Source organism: Danio rerio, chromosome 9, assembly GCF_052040795.2.
Source record: "Danio rerio strain M-AB ecotype USA chromosome 9, GRCz13ab, whole genome shotgun sequence".
NCBI classification, from domain to species: Eukaryota; Metazoa; Chordata; class Actinopteri; order Cypriniformes; family Danionidae; genus Danio; species Danio rerio.
This window is the reverse complement of record NC_141029.1, coordinates 3,713,958-3,737,354: the sequence shown is the minus strand read 5'-3', so window position 1 is coordinate 3,737,354 and position 23,397 is coordinate 3,713,958. Positions and strand designations below refer to the sequence as shown.

General features: G+C 37.2%; 2 protein-coding genes across 13 annotated transcripts in view; one reads left to right on the top strand and one right to left on the bottom strand.

Annotated features, from left to right (window-relative positions):
* Positions 1 to 17,960, bottom strand: part of mettl8 (methyltransferase 8, methylcytidine) — a 23,994-nt gene extending 6,034 nt beyond the window's left edge. For 2 of the 5 annotated variants that reach the window (XM_087265810.1, XM_087265811.1), the window contains exons 1-10: positions 17,809 to 17,928; positions 17,119 to 17,269; positions 15,600 to 15,691; positions 12,646 to 12,878; positions 12,482 to 12,531; positions 9,919 to 9,979; positions 7,655 to 7,794; positions 7,093 to 7,199; positions 4,567 to 4,632; positions 2,348 to 2,418 (exon numbers count right to left, since the gene is read on the bottom strand). In XM_087265810.1, the coding sequence (XP_087121936.1) occupies positions 2,348 to 2,418; positions 4,567 to 4,632; positions 7,093 to 7,199; positions 7,655 to 7,794; positions 9,919 to 9,979; positions 12,482 to 12,531; positions 12,646 to 12,878; positions 15,600 to 15,691; positions 17,119 to 17,255 (957 nt within the window). In that variant the 5' untranslated portion in view covers positions 17,256 to 17,269; positions 17,809 to 17,928. 5 annotated transcript variants of the gene reach the window in all.
* Positions 17,384 to 23,397, top strand: part of dcaf17 (ddb1 and cul4 associated factor 17) — a 23,355-nt gene continuing 17,341 nt past the window's right edge. For all 8 annotated transcript variants that reach the window (XR_015498898.1, XR_015498897.1, XM_087266665.1 and 5 more), the window contains 4 exon segments: positions 17,384 to 18,062; positions 19,729 to 19,832; positions 20,354 to 20,444; positions 22,666 to 22,802. Coding sequence is in view for 6 of the 8 variants with exons in the window: in XM_087266665.1 (XP_087122791.1) it covers positions 17,898 to 18,062; positions 19,729 to 19,832; positions 20,354 to 20,444; positions 22,666 to 22,802 (497 nt within the window). In the remaining 2 variants the exon portion in view is untranslated.

The window sequence follows — 23,397 nt, the reverse complement described above, 5'->3', positions numbered from 1 at the left end:
AAACTTGTTTTTTCCTCCGCTGTCTATTCTTCCAATACGATGAGCCACGTCTACTGCTACTCTGACTTCTTCTCCATCGCTGCCTGGAATTACTGCACGGCAAATTGTTTCCACTTTTGCTTTGACGTTTTCCTCCCGCTCTTCCTTCATTCCATAGATCCGAAGATTGTACCGGCGGCTATATCGATCCGTATCGTTCACTTTTTGCTCCATTTCACTGACTTTCTTTTGCATTTCTTCCACTCGTATCTTCATTGTAGCGTTTTCTTTTTTCAGATCAACTACTTCTTGATGACAGAATTCCAGCGATTTTTTAAGACCCTCGATTTGCATCGTATTGTGTTTCACAGCTTCATCAGTAATATCTGCTCTTTCGTTGATTTTGGCAGAAATAACACGGATTATATTGTCCTGTATTTCAGTCAGAGAAGGATCAGAATTTACTTGTATCTGTTCTTTGCGTGCTTTCTTTGAGAGTTTTTTGTCCGGTGTGTTGGGACTAGAATCACACACCCCATTACCATCCTTATACGCTTTACAGGAGTATGAGTGTGTGTCTTGAATAACTCTCTTATCTTTGACAGTATTTACCTCCATTTCTTCCGTGTTACACAGTTCACTCGTTGAGTTTGTCTCCATGATAATATTGAGTTCCGAAATCTGCACTTAACAACAAAAACAGGTTCGTAAAATCCTATTTGTAAACTATATACATGCGGTAACCAAATATTATGGCAACTGTATTACATAATCTTTTCTAACTGTGTGTGACAAAACTTAGGACGTTCTTCAAAAGCACAGCACATCCGCTCTCTCCGCCATCTTGGCTTCCGACCCACTCTGTCTTCTCTGAGGTGTGCGGTCGGCTGCTGTCGCGTCATACAGGTGGATGCTACACTGGTGGTAGATGAGGAGATTGCTACCCAATAAATATCAAACTTGCTAAATTTAATAACAATATTTCCCCTAAATGCTCAGTTTGTACTCAATATGATGAAACACTAAACCATTCATTTTGGGTGTACTTACTGTAAAGTGTTTTGGGTTGACTTTTCCAATTTCATTATATATATATATATATATATACATATATATATATATATAAATATATATATATATATATATATATATATATATATATATATATATATATATATATATATATATATATATATATATACTCCAAGCTAAAACCAAAAGTTGGCACGTTGAACGTAAATGAAAAGCTTGTAACCACCATTGACTTCCACAGTAGAGAAAAGAAATGGAAGTCAATGGTTACAGGTTTCCATCATTTTTCAAAATAACCTATTTTGTGTTTAACAGAAGAAAGAAAGTAAAAGAACATGTGAAAGGTGAGCAAAAGATGACAGAATTGAAACATTTTTGGGTAAACTATCCCTTTCAATATGTTAATATATACAAATAGACATTTTTAACAGGGATGAGTTTTTTATTAAAAAAATATATATATATATATATATACACATTACAACCTCAAGCCTGTCTTAATCTTAAACATACACACACAGAAATAGCATAATTTCACACTACTTTCCATAAATGTAACACATTGATTACTTTTTAAGTGACTTAAGAAATTAATTTATTACTTTTAAAAGTAATAACACATATACACTTATTGGCCACTTTATTAGGTACATCTTATTAGTATTGGTTTCGACCCCGTTTTACCTTCATCCTCCGTGGCATAGATTCAACAAGGTACTGGAAATATTCCTCAGAGATTTTGCTTCATATTGACATGACAGCATCACGCAGTTGCTGCAGATTTGTCGGCTGCACATCCATGATGCCAATCTCCCATTCCACCACATCCCAAAGGTGTTCTATTGGATTGAGCTCTGGAGATTGTGTGGGCCATTAGGCCATGGAGCAATCACTCGCTTTTTTTAATGTCTAATAATCTTGTTTAATCCCGCCCCTTTTCACAGCGCCGTACGACAGAATTTCATACACACAAACTCTAACGTGACCGCAGCTTAAGAGCTTGATTAGCTATCCCAGGTGTGTCTGACTGAGGTAGGAAGTAAACTTTGCAGGACACCGGCCCTCCAGAACAGAGTCTGGACATCCCTGCTTTAGGCAAATCACTGAGAAAGCACCAATCAGAGGCCTCAATTTTATGACACCATCATGTAGACTTCTTACCAAGTATTTTAAAACTACAAGCCCAAATACAAATGATAAAATACTATTAGAAATACTGTCCATCCCTGCTTCTCAGTCTAAAAAGAGTTCGTTTAATTGTTCATCATTTCTCTGGTTTGCGGTATTTGCTCTGCATCCACACTCTGTGCATCAGTATCTTCTTCCCTCTGTTCACCTGCAGCCTCCTGTCCTCCAGATTCTGAAGCTCCTCCAATCCAGCAGCAGAAAACAGACCATGAACCTCGTCTGTGGACAGATCAGGATTTACAAGTAAGTGTTTATGCCAGACTCAAATGGTTCTGTATTAAGATTTTCGACCCTTGTGTGCTGTTGGGGATGTTTTCATGCACTCTGGAGGGATTATGAGTCTTAATTTGGCCACAACTTTCTCTGTGTTTCAGCAAATTGATTTTTGACACACATTTTGGGAAACTGCTTTAGAAAACTCAACAATACACTCTGGGCAAATTGACTACCCTTTCATTATGTTGGTGGCTTTTTTTGCCCCATTGACTTCCATTGGAATTGCATGTTTGTATTGCAAAGAAATGATACAATATTAATATACATTTTTTATTGTTGCTGGTTTGCTCTGAAGAGGTACATTTTAAAATGTATGCTACTGATCATCAGTTGCAGTGCAAAAAAAAAGCTTAGTTTCTGGCTTTATATGGAGCTATATAGAGAGTACAGTGTGTGAGAGACACCTTTGCAAATTTACCTTGATTTGCCTGGGAAAATCTAAATACGCAGCTCAGCTCTCAGAACATAGTAACCATAGTCATTGTATTTATGCATGCATACTATAATTTGCTGTTGTTGTGAATTTCTCTAGTCTGGCTCGCGGCACCAAACTGTTGTGAAATTCTAAGACGAGCCCAAAAAAAAAAAACAGGGAAAACTTTTGGTATCTTCAAAGCAGAATCCTTTTAATAAGAAGAACTCGGCGTCGCTGTGGCGTCATCGAAAGAAACTCTCAATTGGTACAACAGACACTTACATAAATACATTTGATACATGTAGGTGGGGACAGTCTAAGGGTGCTTTCACATCTGTAGTTCGCTTTATTTGGTCCGGACCCAGCGCAATAAATGATACACTGTTGCATTTTCTGCCGGCCTTGGGTCATTTTCACACCACACTGCTGGCTTTGGTCCGAACCAGTTGAAAAGAACAAAAATCCAGTCATGTGACAAAATCCACATCTCTCATTGGCCAGATGTTGTTAAACATAGTTCCTAAACTGCTTATCGATTGGTCAGATTTCACGTGCGGGAAAATGCCAGTGAACACCCGCAGGTAAACAAAACCTTTTACTCTGGAGGGACGACTGCGCTGGCTGACTGTATCCCTGCTTTAGACAAACTATACATTACGAAAATGAAGTGCGGCCGCGGCTGGAAAACAGTGTTTAATGCATCACTCGTCACTTCAGGAGGAGCTGTGAATTAATTTAGCTAAACTGCGACATGGTCATTTTGCGGAAATATTACCAACGATCCATCAGGTAATGTTTCCCCTCTCTCTCTCTCTGTTGGTAAATCGCTGTCAACAAATATTTTTCCTCCATATCCCATAATGCACAGCGCATCGGCCTACGGCAGCTGAATTAGTCCAAAACGCGCAGTACTTTTTCCTGTTGGACCTGTTTTAGTACGGATCATATTCTCACCACAAACGAACCGCTCCAGGGTTCATTTGAAAGCGTACCGAGACCATCTCTTCAAGCAGGTCTCGGTATGCTTATTTGGTCCGCTTTTGGTGCGCACTCGAGTACGATTGCTGCATTCTCACCTGCCCAAACGAACCGCACCAAAAGGGGAAACGAACTCTAGTGCGATTCAATCGAACTAAATAAGGCAGGTGTGAAAGCACCCTTAAACAAAGCATGCAAATAGTGTTGTTGTCGGCAGGGTAACATGCCTTTGCAGGCCTGATCTCATCAGCATATAAGTACCCATTCACCATACATTTAACATTAAAACAGTGTGCAAATGATGTTCTGGAGACAGAAACCGGACGATCAGTTGACCGACTGGAGAAAACGATAGACACAGCCGTGCTGTAAAACTGACAATTTGCATTACTTTGGAGACCGTCAGGGCTCAGGAAACCAAGACATTTTAAGGTCTGTCACACTCTAAAAACAACTTTTCAGTTATATACAGATAGTATAAATTTATATTCCCACACTGTTTTACTTCATAGAACTCCATATAAAACCCAGAAACCTGTTTCTGCACAGTTCTGGTGCCAACTGATGATCAACAGTAAAAATAAAAAAAATTTCCCTCTTCCCAGCAGAGAAAACCACCAACAATCAAGAATGCATGAGTATATGGTGTCATGGAGTTTCGATTTAAAAATGTCTGAAATCTGCTGAAATGTTTTTACCTTTAGTAAAGAAATACACACAGGTGCCATCCTGTCGAGAATAGAAGTTTTCAGACAAACACTGACCTGTAGAAAGTCAATCAGAAATGGTTGTAAATCAAAAAGACACAATAGATCACAATTAAGTATTGTAAGTACACAATTAAGCATATTAATTTTAATAAAATACATTAAAAAAAAAAAAAAAAAAAAGAGTACTTTCATGCATTCCCGGCAAAAAGGATATCAAATCTGTCACTGGGGCAGTCCCCTTTTAAAATATAACTTTTTTTAGGTACTAATATGTACTTTTAAAATACTATATGGAAGCTTCACATACTAATATGTACACCTAAAATACCTATATGGATCATTTAGGTTATGTTTATGCCCTTTAAGTACACAAGTGTGGCTTTTAAATAGGTACCACCCCAGTGACAGCTTTTGTACCTTCATTTTTGAGAGTGTGATGTTAAAATCTGTTTATGTTTTGACATATAGGTTTAACAAATTCCAGTATTTTAAATTGCGCAAACTAATGTACAGTTGAAGACCAAATTATCATTGATATTCAAATATTTACTAAGTGATTTTACAGAGTGATAATATTTCCTATTACATTTTTGCATTTGGAGAAATCCTTCACAGCAGACACTGGATGTCAACATGACATCAGATTGAAGTTGTACCTCAGTCTCATGGGGACAGTGCATTTTGTTTGGAAATGAAAAATCGTGTTGACGTTAACGTACAACCTAAAATCAAGCAAATATCAACGTCTAATGGTGTTACAGCTTGACGTTGTGTGGACGTTACAACTATGACGTCTGTCAGATGTTGGATTTTGGTTGTTATACCTGATCAATACACATCAGTATTTGACATCAATATGATGTTGGTTTAAGATATTGGCTCGACATTGGATTTTGCTTACTTTCCAACACAACCTAAAATCAACCAAATATTAACGCCTAATGATGTTACAGCTGGATGTTGTGTGGACTTTACCACTATGACGTCTATAAGACTTTGGGTTTTGTCTGCCATACCTGATGAATAAATGTCATTATTTGACGCCAATATGACGTTGGTTTAATATGTTGGCTCAACTTTGGATTTTGGTCACTTCATAACACAATCCAAAATCAACCAAATATTAACGTCTAATGATGTTACAGCTTGATGTTAGGTGGATGTTACCGCTATAACGTCTATCAAACGTTGGATTGTGGTTGCCATACTTGACAAATAAATGTTAGTATTTGATGACAATATGCAGGTTTAAGATGTTAAGATGCTGGTTAGACAATGTCTAATGTTACAGCTTGACGTTGTGTGGAGGTTACCACTATGACGTCTATTAGACGTTGGATTTTGGTTGCCATACCTGATAATTAAATATCAGTATTTGACGTCAAAATCGCGTCGGTTTATTATGTTGGCTCGACGTTCCAACACAACCTAAAATCAACCAAATATCAACGTCTAATGATGTTACAGCTTGATGTTGTGTGGACATCACCACTATGACATCTATTAGATGTTGGACTTTGGTTGTCATACCCGATGAATAAATGTCAGTATCTGACGCCAATATGACATTGGTTTAAGATGTTGACTCAATGTTGGATTTTGGTCACTTTTCAACACAATCCAAAATCAACCAAATATTAATGTCTAATGTTACAGCTTGACGTTGTGTGGAGGTTACCACTATGACGTCTATTAGACGTTGGATTTAGGTTGCCATACCTGATAATTAAATGTCAGTATTGGGCGTCAAAATCACATTGGTTTAAGATGTTGGCTCGAAGTTGGATTTTGGTCACTTTCCAACACAACCTAAAATCAACCAAATATCAACGTCTAATGATATTACAGCCTGATCTTGTGTGGACTTTATCACTATGACGTCTATTAGACGTTGAATTTTGGTTACCATACTTGATGATTAAATGTTAGTATTTGACCCAATATGTTGGTTTAAGATGTTGGCTCGACGTTGGATTTTGGTCACGTTCCAACACAACCTAAAAATCAACCAAATATCAACGTCTAATGAAGTTGCAGCTTGATGTTGTGTGGACATCACCACTATGACGTCTATTAGACGTTGGATTTTGGTTGCCATACTTGATGATTAAATGTTAGTATTTGACCCAATATGCTGGTTTAAGATGTTGGCTCGACGTTGGATTTTGGTCACGTTCCAACACAACTTAAAATCAATCAAATATCAACGTAATTTGATGTTGTTTATTAGACGTCAAAATAACGTTGTTCATAGATGCTGGTTAGACATAAAATTTTCACCTGACATCACAACCTAAATCTAACCTAATGTTAATGTCTTATGACGTTGTGTTCCTGCTAGGTAATATCTTTTAACATAAATAAACTTTACAAAGTAAAACTACTAAGTTCAGTTATTTCCCTATTGTCGTGATCAAGTCATTAGTGTAATTAGTTTCAAGCTTCCACTTCAAACCCAAGACATATTAAAGGAAAAGACTGACGCAGAGTTGACAAATCAATCAAGATGATCACCTTTCTTAAATCTGAGCTGTGACAGATCGTATCTGCCGTAGTCTCTGAACAGCACCATTCCTCCCTGCTTCAGGAGTCCCGCTAAACCCCTCACCACAGCCTGAGCTCTGAAAAAGCAAACCAGATGAGTTACACAGGGTTTAAGACTACACACCTAAGATTTCTTTTATTGTCAACATTTCCCTCTGTCAATCCAATCCCAGGCATGCTGAGAACTATATACTGTATAGGTAGTTACACCAATACAATACCTTTATGTTGTCCCAACACAAATCACTTAAGGTAATTTAATGTTTATCAAATATAAGTGAATTGTTACAAAACAATTAAGTTGTCCAAAAAAACACAAGAATTGTGCTGATTTAGCTCCTTTTAAATAAGTAGCTGGAAGGAGTAGCAATAATTTCTGATACATAAAACAATAAAAAAAAAACTTAAAATTATTGAGAACATCAGTAATGGATGCTGTGGACGGACGCTGGTCAAACAAACCGCCTATAATGTCAGATGCGTGCTGTGCCAGTGTGAAAATGTGACTGTGTGTCAGCTTGACCTTTATTACCGTGCTGGGTGGATGGCAGAGAGCACAAAGACCACCAGAATAATGTCCAAACTCTCAGGAGGGAAGGGAAACGGGGACGTTGCGTCACAAATGTCCCGTACGAATGCGTGACACACTGCAGGGTCATAGTCTGGATGCTTCTGCAAAGGGAAAACGTGTTAATGTCCTCAAACCAGCAGACATTTTACTGTTAGTAAGTGTGAATTTACACCGTGGACATTTTAACACACTTAAATAACAAATAAGTTTGATTTATTGTAAAGGAACGTTTTTTTTAGAAATATGCTTATTTTACAACTCCTTATAGTTTAACAGTTGAGTTTTACCATTTTTGAATCCATTCAGATCGTCTTCGCACTTTTAGCTTAGCATAAATCATTGAATCTGATTAGACCATTAGCATCTCATTTAAAAATTACCAAAGAGGTTTTGATCATCTTCCTATTCAAAGCTTGACCCTTCTGTAGTTACATTGTGTAGTAAGCCTGAAGAAAAATTTGCTATTTTCTAGGTTGATATGGCTATTGTAGGAACTATTGTCATTCCTGCATAATAATTGAGAAACTTTGTATCCATGGCTGTAGCTGTTAAATTATGATGTGATTTAAAACAGGTGATGTCAACGGGTAATTGTAATTTTGATTTGGTACAAAAAACGCATCCAAGAAACGTCTAGTCCTTTAGAAGAAAATATGGGCCGAGGATTGCCAGTTCGCCAACAAATGAGTGAGGAAATGATTAAAATGTTTAAAAACAATGTTCCTCAAAGAAAAGAGAGAAAGACATTAGGATATTTCACCTTCAACAGTGCAGAACATCATTAAAAGATTCAAGAAATCTGGAGGAATTTCAGTGCGTAAAGGACAAGAGCGCAAGCCTAAGCTAAACTACCATGGTCTCCAATCTCTTGGTTCATTGCATTCATCTATAAGCAATATCACCACATTGGCTCAGGGCTACTTTGACAAACCTTAGTCAAGTACCACAATACGTAGTTACAGGGCTCGAAATTGCACACCCAAAAGTGCTCAACCAAGACCTGGAGTGGATTTAAAAATGGTAAAACTCAACAATTTAACACTAGGGGAATTATAAAATTAGCCTAATTTCAAAAGGTCAATGCTCATGTACTTTAATATAAACTGAGGAATAGTAAAATGTTCAGGGATTCAAACCCTATTCAAGGTCCAGAACACCAGAGATTTTCACAATTGCTTTAAAATACCCTAAAAGTAAAATGATTAGTCAATTTGTATAGTTTTTTAAAGCAGCAGAATGCATTTTTCAAAATCAAAGCATGACATGCTAATGGTCTAATCCGATTCAATGATCCATGCTAAGCTAAGCTAAAAGTGCTCCCGCCAGACCGCGAGATCGGCTGAATGGATCCATGAATGGTCAAACTCAAATATTTAACACTAGCAGAGTTGTAAAATTAGCCTTTTTTTAAAGTAGACTGTTTCTTTAGGTGGTAAAAAGTCAAAACTTATGTACTTGAATATAAAGTAGTAATAAAATAATAAAATGTACAGTGATTCAAACCATATTTAAGCTCCAGAACACCCGAGTCTTTCACAATCTCTTTAGAAATCACAAAAAGTTATTAGTTAACTAATATTGTTTTATAAAGCAGCAGAATGCATTTTTCTAAATTAAAGAACGAGATGCTAATGGTCTAATCTGGTTCAATGATCTATGCTAAGCTAAGCTAAAAGTGCTAACCCAAGACCAAGAAATCGGCTGTGTATTAAAAAATGGTAAAAGTCAACAGTTTAACACTAGGGGGGTTGTAAAATTTGTCTTTTTTTTTTTTTTAATTAGGAAGGAATGTAATTATACAGGGATTCAAACCGCATTCAAGGTCCAGGATACCATAAAGACATTAATTAAAATCACAACAGCTAAAAACGATTAGTTAATCAGTATAGGTTTGGATGCGTTTTTCAAAATCAAGGCATATATTAATGGAAAAGAAATGCCATCGCTGTGGACGGGCTGTGGGTTTCACTTCCCCCGCCATTCAATATGTTCTGCAGTTGGCATCTGATGAAGGTCTCTGCATACCAAAAAGCATCAAACACCAGGAGACAGAGCCAAACTCCCACACCCCTGATCAGCCGCCATTAATATGGATGGAGAGCAGGATATGTTCCCCTCCCCGTCTTTATGCTTTCTCAGAGGCTTTCAGTAAGGTATATCTTGGCTCTGTTTGATGCTGGCAGGTATAATTATGATCTGAGGAGAGACGCGTGACTGTGTTTTACCTGGATGAGCTCAATCGCTCGAGATGAGAAGTCACAGCAGTACAGAAACGCCTTACTGCCTCTGAAATATTAAACAAAACACAAATATGGCTGCTTACCTGCTACTTTCTGTTAGTGTTTCTATTACACATTTATGATTTCTTTCATTATTTGAGAATTTAATATGTATTGTGGGATGTATGTACTGTCAGCCACTTATTACAGCAGTATATATACACAGAATATTAATATTAGGGTTGTCTTTGAGAATCACGTCTGTTGAAATAGCCATATCAGAGGTTAGTGGAAGTCAGAATCAGCTCATTGTGCCTCAAAACACTGAAAACCTGTTGATGATCATTAAATTAAGTGTATGAATTTGTTTCAATTAAGCATTCATGAAAAAACAAAAAAAGAAAGCTAGTACAGTACCCAAAGCTCATAACGATAGGTGAGAGTAGGAACGTGGATTGAATGGTAAATCTAAAAAAAAAACTGTAATTCACGAGCATAACAATTGTGTATGTACAACAAGTGCGTTTACATAGAAAAAACAATGGAAAAGTAGCGCATTTGAACGCCATCTTAAAAGCATAGCATTCATGTGCGCGGCGCTTCAAAAGATGTAATTCGCAAACATTACGAATCATGAACGTCCATCAAGTGCATTTACATAGAAAAACAATGGAAAAGTAGCGCATTTGAACGCCATCTTAAAAGCATAGCATTCATGTGCGCGGCGCTTCAAAAGACGTAATTCACAAACATAACGAATCATGACCGTCCATCAAGTGCATTTACATAGAAAAACAATGGAAAAGTAGCGCATTTGAACGCCATCTTAAAAGCATAGCATTCATGTGCGCGGCGCTTCAAAAGATGTAATTCGCAAACATAACGAATCATGAACGTCCATCAAGTGCATTTACATAGAAAAACAATGGAAAAGTAGCGCATTTGAACGCCATCTTAAAAGCATAGCATTCATGTGCGCGGCGCTTCAAAAGATGTAATTCGCAAACATAACAAATCATGAACGTCCATCAAGTGCATTTACATGGAAAAACAATGGAAAAGTAGCGCATTAGAACGCCATCTTAAAAGCATAGCATTCATGTGCGCGGCGCTTCAAAAGACGTAATTCGCAAACATAACGAATCATGAACGTCCATCAAGTGCATTTACATAGAAAAACAATGGAAAAGTAGCGCATGAGAACGCCATCCTAAAAGCATAGCATTCATGTGCACGGCGCGTCAAAAGACGTAATTCACAAACATAACGAATCATGAACGTCCATCAAGTGCATTTACATAGAAAAACAATGGAAAAGTAGCGCATTTGAACGCCATCTTAAAAGCATAGCATTCATGTGCGCGGCGCTTCAAAAGACGTAATTCACAAACATAACGAATCATGACCGTCCATCAAGTGCATTTACATAGAAAAACAATGGAAAAGTAGCGCATTAGAACGCCATCTTAAAAGCATAGCATTCATGTGCGCGGCGCTTCAAAAGATGTAATTCGCAAACATAACGAATCATGAACGTCCATCAAGTGCATTTACATAGAAAAACAATGGAAAAGTAGCGCATTAGAACGCCATCTTAAAAGCATAGCATTCATGTGCGCGGCGCTTCAAAAGACGTAATTCGCAAACATAACGAATCATGAACGTCCATCAAGTGCATTTACATAGAAAAACAATGGAAAAGTAGCGCATTTGAACGCCATCTTAAAAGCATAGCATTCATGTGCGCGGCGCTTCAAAAGATGTAATTCGCAAACATAACGAATCATGAACGTCCATCAAGTGCATTTACATAGAAAAACAATGGAAAAGTAGCGCATTAGAACGCCATCTTAAAAGCATAGCATTCATGTGCGCGGCGCTTCAAAAGACGTAATTCGCAAACATAACGAATCATGAACGTCCATCAAGTGCATTTACATAGAAAAACAATGGAAAAGTAGCGCATTTGAACGCCATCTTAAAAGCATAGCATTCATGTGCGCGGCGCTTCAAAAGATGTAATTCGCAAACATAACGAATCATGAACGTCCATCAAGTGCATTTACATAGAAAAACAATGGAAAAGTAGCGCATTAGAACGCCATCTTAAAAGCATCTATCTATCTATACTTTTAAATAAACTCCTACCAACAGCCTTTCTCAAGCTAGTCTCAAAGTTTGTCTTGACGAACTTTAATAATCGTACAAATATTATTCGTACAAATATTATATAATAGTTAATTCATTTTAGCTTTAACACACCTCTTTTCTAGACCGGAACATCCATGACTCCTCAAAGCGGCGCAAATGGATGTACTATTTAAACAACGTCGTGCAAAACAAAAAATTAGCCTTGCGTTGGTCTGAAAAAAGCAACACATTACGCTTTACACTTCTGCACCGGGTGTATGATCGGGTCCTCAGTGTGCAAAGTCTCTGTGCATGATTCTTTTTTCAGATCTGAGTACCAAAAAACGCTTCGGAAATTTTCCGACTTCAGTCCCTTGAGCAAGAGTATGGGCTTAGAGAATGGGTCACGACTTTCACTTTCAAAATAAAGTGGTCTTACCTGATGGTGTTGATGATGGGAAACACGCTGTTACCTGCACCACAGCCCACCTGCAGAAAACACAAAACACTGTACAATAAAGTCCAGTCCCTAATCAATGAACAGGAATTATGTTGTGGAAATGCAGAAATTGTGCTTGCTTGTTTGTATTTAGACTGCAGCACCTCTAGTATCCTAAAAGCAGCATGATGTCCAGGGTATGTGTCCTTATAATCGTGCTTTTCTCTGTTCACTGACTCTAAGCCTTGCTCCTGCTCCGCCATTAACATCCCGCCCGTGTCTGGAGGGAGAAGCTCCGGGAATTCAGTGAAGAGCCAATTTCGGTTCCTGAAGAATTTGTTCTGGTGCATCTCGTAAAACTGGTCCCAGTATTTATGAGCTTCTCTGTCATATTTGGCTGATGGGACAAACAACAAGACATCAGAATTAGATATATAATATATATATTTAGGTGACGTAGTGGCGCAGTAGGTAGTGCTGTCGCCTCACAGCAAGAAGGTCGCTGGGTCGCTAATTCGAGCCTCGGCTCAGTTGGCGTTTCTGTGTGGAGTTTGCATGTTCTCCCTGCGTTTGCGTGGGTTTCCTCCGGGTGCTCCGGTTTCCCCCACAGTCCAAAGACATGTGGTACAGGTGAATTGGGTAGGCTAAATTGTCCATAGTCTATGAGTGTGTGTGTGAATGTGTGTGTATGTTTCCCAGAGATGGGTTGCAGCTGGAAGGGCATCCGCTGCGTAAAAAAAAATGTGCTGGATAAGTTGGTGGTTCATTCCGCTGTGGCGACCCCGGATTAATAAAGGGACTAAGCCGACAAGAAAATGAATGAATAAATGAATATATGAATTTAATAAAGTATGCTTAAAGGTCCTATCAAATTAAAAGTAAGTTTTTTAGATTTTAGTATCAGCATTGTTAGGATTAGGATGTCTATAAGCGAATGCGCACCAAAACAGTGGCAAAATTTGCGTTTGGAAGATTTAAAATCAATATAAATGTGTAAAGCTTTGCCTCAATGAATCAACGATTTTATTCACATCACCTCATACTTAAAGAGCCCATATTATGGGTTTTTGAAAATTCCCCTCCATGTAGTGTGTAACACAGCTCTAAGTGAAGTGAAGTATCCAGCTAAGGCTTAAATCTGTAAGAGTACAGTGTTTAAAACGGTTGATTCATCTATAAAAGAGTCGACTCATAGTGCTTCAAACGAGTCGCCTTGATACCGATTCATTAGGTGTTTCGCCATGACGTACGAACGAAACCAAGTTATTCACGTGCACGCGCAAACCCGGGAGATTTCAAACCTGAGGCCCCGCCCTCTGACGCAGAAACTCAGACACACACACAAACACACACCCACAAACACACACACACACAAACATGCCGGTCGATTGAAGTCACACTGCAGATGGATATATCGAGTCTCTACCCAAACATGAAGCCTCAGCATTATAGCCAAGCAGTTGGAAACTACTGGAAACTTCTGGAAACTACATGCTACAAAGAATACTTCATCTGTGTTTGTTAAAGGAAGGATCAGTAAAGAGTAACTTATTGATGGACGTCAGGATTTTTCTTCCTCCATTTCTCAAGTGTAAGTATGTGCGATTAAAGTTGCCTCGTTGACTCTAGCTTGCAAATGTATTTAGTTGTGATTTGTTACTTGTAACCGCGTGTACTGTATCAGGATAACTGGCTATATTCTCATATCGCGTACAAAGTCACTTTAAAAACGCGATGCGTGCTGCGTTAACGGAGCTCCGTGGACGAGGAGTAGTGTGTGTGTCTGTGTGTGCGCGCGCTGTCGTCCGGAGGTGTGTGTGTGTGTGTGTGCGCGCGTTGTCGTCCGGAGCAGGGTTAAGTGCGTGTGTGTGTTTGTGCAATATGTGTGTGTGTGTCTGTGAAAAGAGCAGAGTGAGAAGCTAGGAGATCTCCTCAACTGTTTTTGGAGTTTTTGTTCAATAAAATAGTTAGTCGTCTGTATTTTCAAGTCCATAGTCTGTATTTACATTGACCCACTGGCAGCTAAACTCCACGCCTACACCATCGAGCGTGTATGAACTGTGATTACTTTTATATTGCTGATTAGCTGTTGGGCATTTCACTCTGACTGAAGGCAGTCGACCAATCGCGACAGACTGTCATCGGTCCAATCAGCGCAGATTAGCTTCGCGCTAAGGAGGGGTTTGGGAACAAATGAATCACTGGACGATTCATACAGGAGTCGCTGGGATAATTAGGTAAAAATAAATGCAGATTATAAGACCATGAAAGTGTTTTTTGACCTTGCATGCATATTAAACTGTTGTTGGAGACCCTTACAACCAAGATATGACCCTATTTCATGTATAATATGGGCTCTTTAAATCTTCTAACCAATCAAATGCTCTATACTATCTGACATGCCCCGCCCCCTTCAAGACACTTACTTTGATGCCTTTGAGCTCACTCGCTCTCACTGGCAGAGTGGTGACAAAACGCTAATGGCTGTTTTTTTTTAAAGGGGAGGGGCTACACTATGTCCCACTCTCTTGTCATGTCTCGGTTGAGATTACGTCAAACATCGAATGAAAATGCACATTTCAAACAGTGTTGCCAGATTGGGCTGTTTCAGATTGTACGGGTATAAAATGACATAGGCAGGTATAGAAAATTTGGACCCTTTAACCATTTTAAGGTCAACAGTATTATTCTGCTTAACTTCCATAGCCACAGCCATATCACCCTGTAGCCCAAGACTGGTTACTCACTGAAGTTAAGCCTGTCAGTACCTGGATGGGAGACCACATGGGAAAGCTAGGTTGCTGCTGGAAGTGGTGTTAGAGAGGCCAGCAGGGGGTGCTAGACCTGCGGTCTGTGTGAGTCCTGATGCCCCAGTATAGTCAGTGCTGTCTTTTGGATGAGACATTAAACTGAAGTCCTGATTCTCTGTCATCATTAAAAATTAATTAAGAAATTTAGAAACGAGTTATTAAAACTATCGTGTTTAGATATGTGTTGAAAAATTCTTCTCTCCGTTAAACAGAAATTGGGGTAATTATATAGTGGGGGCTAATAATTCAGGAGGGCTATTAATTCTGACTTCAACTATATATTTGAATCTTGACTTATGAACACTCACACTGCTCTTCGACAGGAATCTTCTCTTCAGAGTTTTCTTCTGCCTTCTGTCGGGCTTTCTCTCTCTCCTCTTCAGTCCACTGCACATGATCCCTGCGGAGTATGAACATTCATTTCATTATTAACCAATGAATCACTTCATTTTCACTGCTCGTTATAACAAATAAGCAGAACCAGACAGTACATTTGTACAAAATTAGCAGATTTAAGTGAATATTTTTCAGAGTGCACTAACAAAATATATTAACACATGAAATTTTTAAAAATAAAATACCTTTTTTACTTTTATTTAAGGGTTTACAATCTGTCATTTAATACACCTACTAAAAGTAAAAAAATACAGCACAAAATGTATTGTTTTATAGTGAATCATATAAACATTTGCATATTATTTGATAATAATACTAAAATTAGTATTACAACTGAATATAAATATATTTACACACAATTACATATAGAAATACTTAAGACTTTATAATGGGCTAAAATTGTGATATAATCTAATACTGTGTGAATTAAATGCTGCTTTTACAGGTACACTTTAAAGGGTCATGACACCCCCCACTTTCAGTTCGGGTCTACCTCAGAATTTTTTCAAAATATGCATCATAGTGGGCGTGGAGCTCTGCGAGCAAAGGGCAGGAGTGGGCGGGGCCAGCAGAGCAGGGGAGAAGGAGGGGAGCGAACAACTGTTGACAATCGGCTCACAAAATGAGAGTCAAACCATGAGGAGACCCATGATTTTATAGTTTACAAAGTTAAATACAAAGAAATAAACAGTAATTTAATGCCCGGCTACATTTGTTATTTGTAATTTTATATACAGATAACCACAATTTATATCATTATAAAGATAATCATGTTCATATAAACACTATAAATGAGGGCTACCGCTACGTAAAAAACGTGTTGGATGAGTTGGCGGTTCATTCAACTGTGGCAACCCCAGATTAATAAAGGGAAAAAGCCGAAAAGAAAATGAATGAATGAATAATAAGTAGGTAGTGCTGTCGCCTTACAGCAAGAAGGTCGCTGGTTCGAGCCTTGGCTGGGTCAGTTGGCTTTTCTATGTGGAGTTTGCATGCTCTCCCTGCATTCACCTGGATGCTCTGGTTTCCCCCACAGTCCAAAGACATGTGGTACAGGTGAATTGGGTAGGCTAAATTGTCCGTAGTGTATGTGTGTGAATTAGCGTGTATGGATGTTTCCCAGAGACGGGTTACAGCTGGAAGGTATCTCATCTGCTGTGTAAAACATATGCTGGATAAGTTGGCGGTTCATTTCGCTGTGGCGACCCCAGATTAATAAAGGGACTAAGCCGAAAAGAAAATGACTGAATAATAATAATAATAATAAATACATTTTAAAAACGTCAACAGCGCATAGCATTCCATGTCTATACATTCAGTTCTTTTAAAGATTATCAGGGGAAGAAAAACATTTGTTATAATAATTCATACATGTCTCAGCTTTTTTGCTTTTCAACAGTTTCACAGAAGAAAAAAGGTAAGCATCTTTACCACATGTTATGCTTAAAGACGTCATCAGGGTTGGACAGGATTCTTCCTCCTAATGGAGCGGGTGGTCTTCCTCCACCGCACTGCCTGCAGGGAATAAAGCTCACAGCGCGGGCAGTCAGCTTCACGAGCCCCCTCATCTCTCCACACTCATCTGAACACATAATTCATTATTATGACAGACTGTTGCTGACATAAACGCACGTCTATTTGCATTTATGTGTGCAGAATTGAACTACATAACCTAGCATGCAACACTACGCGCCTTGAGATGACGTCCACGCGGAAGTTTTTGTAAATACATGTGAGCTGTGTGTGCTGAATACTCATTCAAAGCAACTAAATCACCACGAAGCCAGACAAGTATAAGCTTTAATGCAGTATTATCTGTCATTTTACCACGCTTTAAAACTGCTTTATGTGAGGATTTATGTCGACAAGAGAAATGCTAGCAGTTACTAGCTTACTAGCAAATGATGGCACCTGAAAATATCTATCATTTTAATTAGAGCAACAAGAACAAATGTGTGTGTTCAAATTCGACTATTTAAGTAATCAGACGCTAACTTTTCTGCAATATTTTCGTTAATGCTAACTGATGCTAAGACTATGACTTTGAGCAACGCTATTAATTATTGTTAATTGTTAATTAACGTTAGTGTTTGTATAAAAGGATTTTAACCAGCAACTCACTTATACGCCATTTCCGAAGGTTATTCCTCAGAAATAGTGGTAGTCAAGTGTATTTTTATGAGTTGTGTGAGAAGAATCGTCCGTCCTCTATGTGCGCGCTCCCGTCTCCACGTGCACAGCGCCCCCCTGCGTGCACCCGCACCAGTAAAAACAGCTGTGCTTTACTGGCTTCAAGATATAATGGATCCTGCTCCAACGACTTTGGCAGATTATTGGCATCAAACCTTAAGATCCTGAGAAACATCATCCTTAAAGTAAGTAGACGATAATTATTTATTGTTGAAGTACCGCAAATAAATGTAATGTATTTTGAAGTACCAACCACGATATCAATTGTTCATTATTGGGATATATCGAACTGTTGAATATTTGTATTATTTACAGTATGTTGAAGTTGATATTTTTAAGAATATTCAAAATCATAGTTGCTATCTTATTTCAAGTCGTTATAAATTTAATAAATGGAATATATAACTAATAAATAAACTAAAAAGGATTAAATTACATTATGAATAATATTGTAAGAAAATGCGTTAAAATCATATGAATGCGTTAAAATCATAGTTGTAATCTGATTACACATCGTAATAATTTTAATAAATGGACTTAACAACTACTAAATAAAATCTAAAAAATAATAAATTGGTTAATGCATAACAAAGCAATAAATTTGTAGTTGTAATCTGATTACAAGTCGTAATAATGTTATTAAATAGAGTTAATAACGAATAAAAAATTGGGTTAATGCATAACACGATAAAATCATAGTTGTAATCTGATTACAAGTCTTAACAATTTATTAAAATGTGTAAATGACTAATAAACAAAAACTAATAAATTGGTTAATGCATAATAACGTGTTAAAACAGTAGTTGCAATCTGATTACAAGTCGTAACCATGTATTAAACAGAGTAAATAATTAATTAATAAATTGGTTAATATATAATAACGCGCTAAAACCATAATTGTAATCTGATTACAATTCGTAATAATTTTATTAAATGGAGTAAATAACTAATAAATAAAATCTAAAAACAAATAAATCGGTTAATGCATAGTAAAGCATTAAATTCGTAGTTGTAATCTGATTACAAGTTGTGATTATTAAATGGACCGAATAACTAATAAATAAAAACGAATAAGTTGGTTAATATATAATAAAGCATTAAAATCAAAGTTGTATTCTGATTACAAGTCGTAATAATGTTTTTAAATGGAGTAAATAACTAATAAATAAAAATGAATTAATTGGTTAATTTATGATAATGCGTTAAAATCGTAGTTGGTAAATGATTACACGTCGTTATCATTTAATAAATGGAGTAAATAACTAACAATAAAAGCAAATAAATAAGTTAATATATAATAACACGTTAAATTTGTAGTTGAAATCTGATTACAAGTCATAATAATTTATTAAATGGAGTTAATAAGTAATACTGAAAACAGATACAAATTTTAATGCATAACAATGCATTAAATTTATAGTCATAATACATTTATTAAATTAAGTTGGTAACTAATAAATAAAAACTAAAAATGAATAAATTGGTTAATTCCTAATAACGCGTTTAAAATCATAGTTGTAATCTGATTACAAGTCATAATCATTTTGTTAAATGAAGTTAATTAAAAATAAATAAAAACAAATAAATGTAGTTGTATTTTTTCCTAATATTATCATAGTAACTGCTTTTTCTCTCAGTTGTTTTTTAATTAATTTAATTAAATATTTGTGTTATTATACCTGTTAAAGGAATATTGTTTGCAGCGTAGGTCAATATTATAATAATACTGTAGTTTCAGCAATTAATCGCTGCAAGAACAGTTTCTATTGCCGTAAACCTCAATGTAAATTTGTCTGTTTAACACAAATTGTATTATTTGCTTGATATTAATTAATGCCATGACTTTTATAGGATGATACAGAATTCGTCAAAGTGTGGAGCAAGACTTCCAAGTCCCTCATCTCTTATGAAAGTGGACGGATATACTTTGATAATTACAGGTGTTGTTACAGCAGGTAAACTGTCATTTGTTGTTATAGTTTTTTGGCACTTAAACGTCTGCTGAAGAGCTTTAAAATGTGTTTTTTTGTTTGATGTAATCTCAACTGAAGAATGAAGAGAGGGTGGGGAAGAAGCTCTTTTTACAAACAGCCAATAGCATTTGGTTTTTCGCACAGCTCTGCCAGTGAGAGTGGTCGAGATCAAGTGCATCAAATGAACAGCCAATGAGATGAAAGGGGCGGGGCATGTCAGATACTAGAGAGCATTTGATTGGTCAAGATTTGATGAGAAACTGAAGTATGAACTGATGGGGGGGGAAAAAAATCATTGATCCATTTAAGTGAAACTGACCAACTACAAGCTTTACATGTGAATTGTGTCTATGTTTTGGAGCACACAAGCTTATAGATATCCTTAAAACTAACATCTAAAACACTTTATTTTAATTTCACTGAACGTTTAAGGAAATAAATGTTTTTTTTGTTCTTGTTTGACATCTGCTAGAAGTGGTTTAAATGTATTTTACAAATCACAGCCTTTTGCCGGAGCCAGAACTGCTGTATGAACTCCCCAGAACTCCCAAAACAGAGAAGATTGAAGACGCGTTATTGTGCCAGTGTCCTCTGGTGAGTTTTATCATCTTCATGTCATCTCCATTGACGTACAGTACAGACCAAAAGTTTAGACCAGGGGTCACCAACATGGTTAGCCCTCGAGGATCACATGTGTTGCCCGCAGGCCTGTTCTAAAAATAGCTCACCATAGCGCCACTTACCAGTAAACTTCATCTAATATAGAAGTAATCATTTAAAAATGTAAATATTTGCAGAAATATATATAAAAATAAAGTGTTGCACATTGATACATTAAATACAGGGTTTTTCCTACCCTGTTAAATCATTGTTGATAACTTTTGTGAGAATCATTAACATGATCAGTGTCTTCACATGGATGAATATCATTAATTATTACCAAAAACATAAAGGTTTGGTGACCCCTGGTTTAGACACACCTTCTCATTCAAAGAGTTTTCATTATTTTCGTGACTATGAAAATTGTAGATTCACACTGAAGGCATCAAAACTATGATTTAATACACGTGGAATAATATACATAACAAACAGGGCTTGACATTCACTTTTTTGATCACCAGCCACTGCGGCTAGTAGTTTTCCAACGTAACTAGCCACTCTGCATTTTCACTAGCCACAATTTTGTTGTTGGAAAACATTTTTTATATGCATAAATATGACTTTGACTCGCTAATATTACTTGATTTAGATTTTTGTCCTACTTGTAGTGTACTACAGCAATTAGTCTTTATTTCACATGACTTTTCTGAACTCAAAATTAAGGATTTACCAAATTTAGCTCTGACCACACATGAATTATTTTTTAGCCACACATTTTAAATGTGTCAAAACAAGCTAAACATAGCTGTATACTATATTTTTTATTAAAAAAAAAAACATTTCTTTAAAAAAAAAAACAAGAAAAACAATTGACTTTTAAAAATAAATATTGTCATGTATCAAAAATATGCACAGTAATCTGTCCTGGCTAAAGGTCTATAAGATCACCAGTTAACTACACATAAATGAAGAGTTAATCTCATATTAAAGCAATGTTGTTGTAAAAAATGATAATTAAACCATATAAACAAAAATAACCATGACGCCTGTTTCACACCGCAAGCGTCAGAGGCGCGTGAGCAGAGCGTATGTCGAGCAGAAGCAGCACGCAGCTGCGTCTGCAGCGCGCAGCTCTTCGGCAGCTGCTGCAGAGATCAACCTATCTCTGTCTATTCTATCTAGTTACCCATGTCTCTCTATATACAGATACACTTTTTAAACTTTTCATCTGCACCAAGGCCCCTCCTATGCTGTTTCTTTAACCTGCAAATGTTTATTTTACAAATTTTATAGATCAAATAGTACTGTATGCTTCTCAAGCTAACTCATATGAGAAGTGTCTACAGTCAGAAGACAGTCGCCTGTGATGTCATGTCATTGGTTTTTTGATTATCAGGTTGCTGTAGACCTAGTTATAATAATATTTATATAATATAGTTATAATGATATTTATACATGATCAAACTAGTGTTACTTTCTCCGCTTCAGTGATGTCCACAGTGTTTCTTCCTCTGCTCAGCTGCACAGAACACAGCGAGCTCACATAATCCAGCATGCGTGTCGAACTACACTACCCACAACACACTTCGCTATGGCCTACAAATCCCGTAAATATTCTATTTCCCCTCTCCTACAACACTAGTGTGCAACTTAAGCAAAACTGATACTAAAATTTATTTACATTTGGTTTTGTAGTTCGGGCCTAAATAAATGTTTGTTGCCGTTTTTAATCGTTTTAAGTTCATTTGATCGACTATATATAAACCATTTGACATTATTAACGCATTTATTGGGTAAAATTGCTACTTTTTACTGTCATTCAATATGTTTTGGTCATTATCAATGCACTGTCACTTTAATTGAGCGTGAGCAGCGCGTCAAAAATACACCCAGCGCCGAAACTATCGCTGCACTGCGCTGCTGCTGCGTGCGGTATGAAAGCTCTAATCTGTTAACATGGACGCCGAAAACACACACGCTGCTCACGCTCTGCTCACGCGCCGCTGACGCTTGCGGTGTGAAGGCATAAGCTAAAAGAAAGCAGATGAGAAACATACTGTGGATGATTAATTGGTTAAGGCCAATTAATAATTTTGATTTCGGCATGATAACAGTAATCTATATTTTAATTTTCACAGTATATTGTACTATCAATTGTTGGCACATGTCTAATGAATAGAGCTTTTAACTTTGTCTATAATTGGTGGTTTTGCAGGAAAATGTGCTACCTAATGCCTCAGAGCAGAAATCATGTCTGTTGACTCTGACGGCTAACAACTGGTTATATCTGTTGTCGGCGGACACTGGAGAAACACTGCAGCGGGTCTACCTCTCCTCTCGTTTCAAGTTCAGGTGATCTGCATTTTCACTGTAGAGCTGAAGGAAACATTAGGTAGTGCTAACAATTTGCAGAAATAGTAAGTGAACAAAATTGGCAGGCTCTTTGGAAATGCGTGACTGTATAAATGTTTTGCAAAATGCTGAATATGTGTCTCTAGGTACATTTTGTGCATGTTTCAAATGACATATCCACTAGAGGGCGCTGTCTACATTTTTGCAAAATGCTGGATACGTTGCTTCACGTATGTTTTATGCATGTTTCAAATGACATATCCACTAAGGCAGGGGTCACTAAACTTGTTCCTGTAGGGCCGGTGTCCTGCAGATTTTAGCTCCAACCCTAATCAAACGCACCTGAACAAGCTAATTAAGGTCTTACCAGGTGTACTTGAAACATGCTGGCAGGTGTGTTGAGGCAAGATGGAGCTAAACCCTGCAGGGACACCGGCCCTCCAAGACCGAGATTGGTGACCCCTGGCGTAAGGGCTCATTATGCGGTTCTGTCGCCATCTTGTGGATAGAAAACGTCAACTGTCTTTGCTCTACACTATGGCAGGCTAATGGTAGCCGACGAGCTCTCTCAGAAATTGTAAATATTTTAAAATAG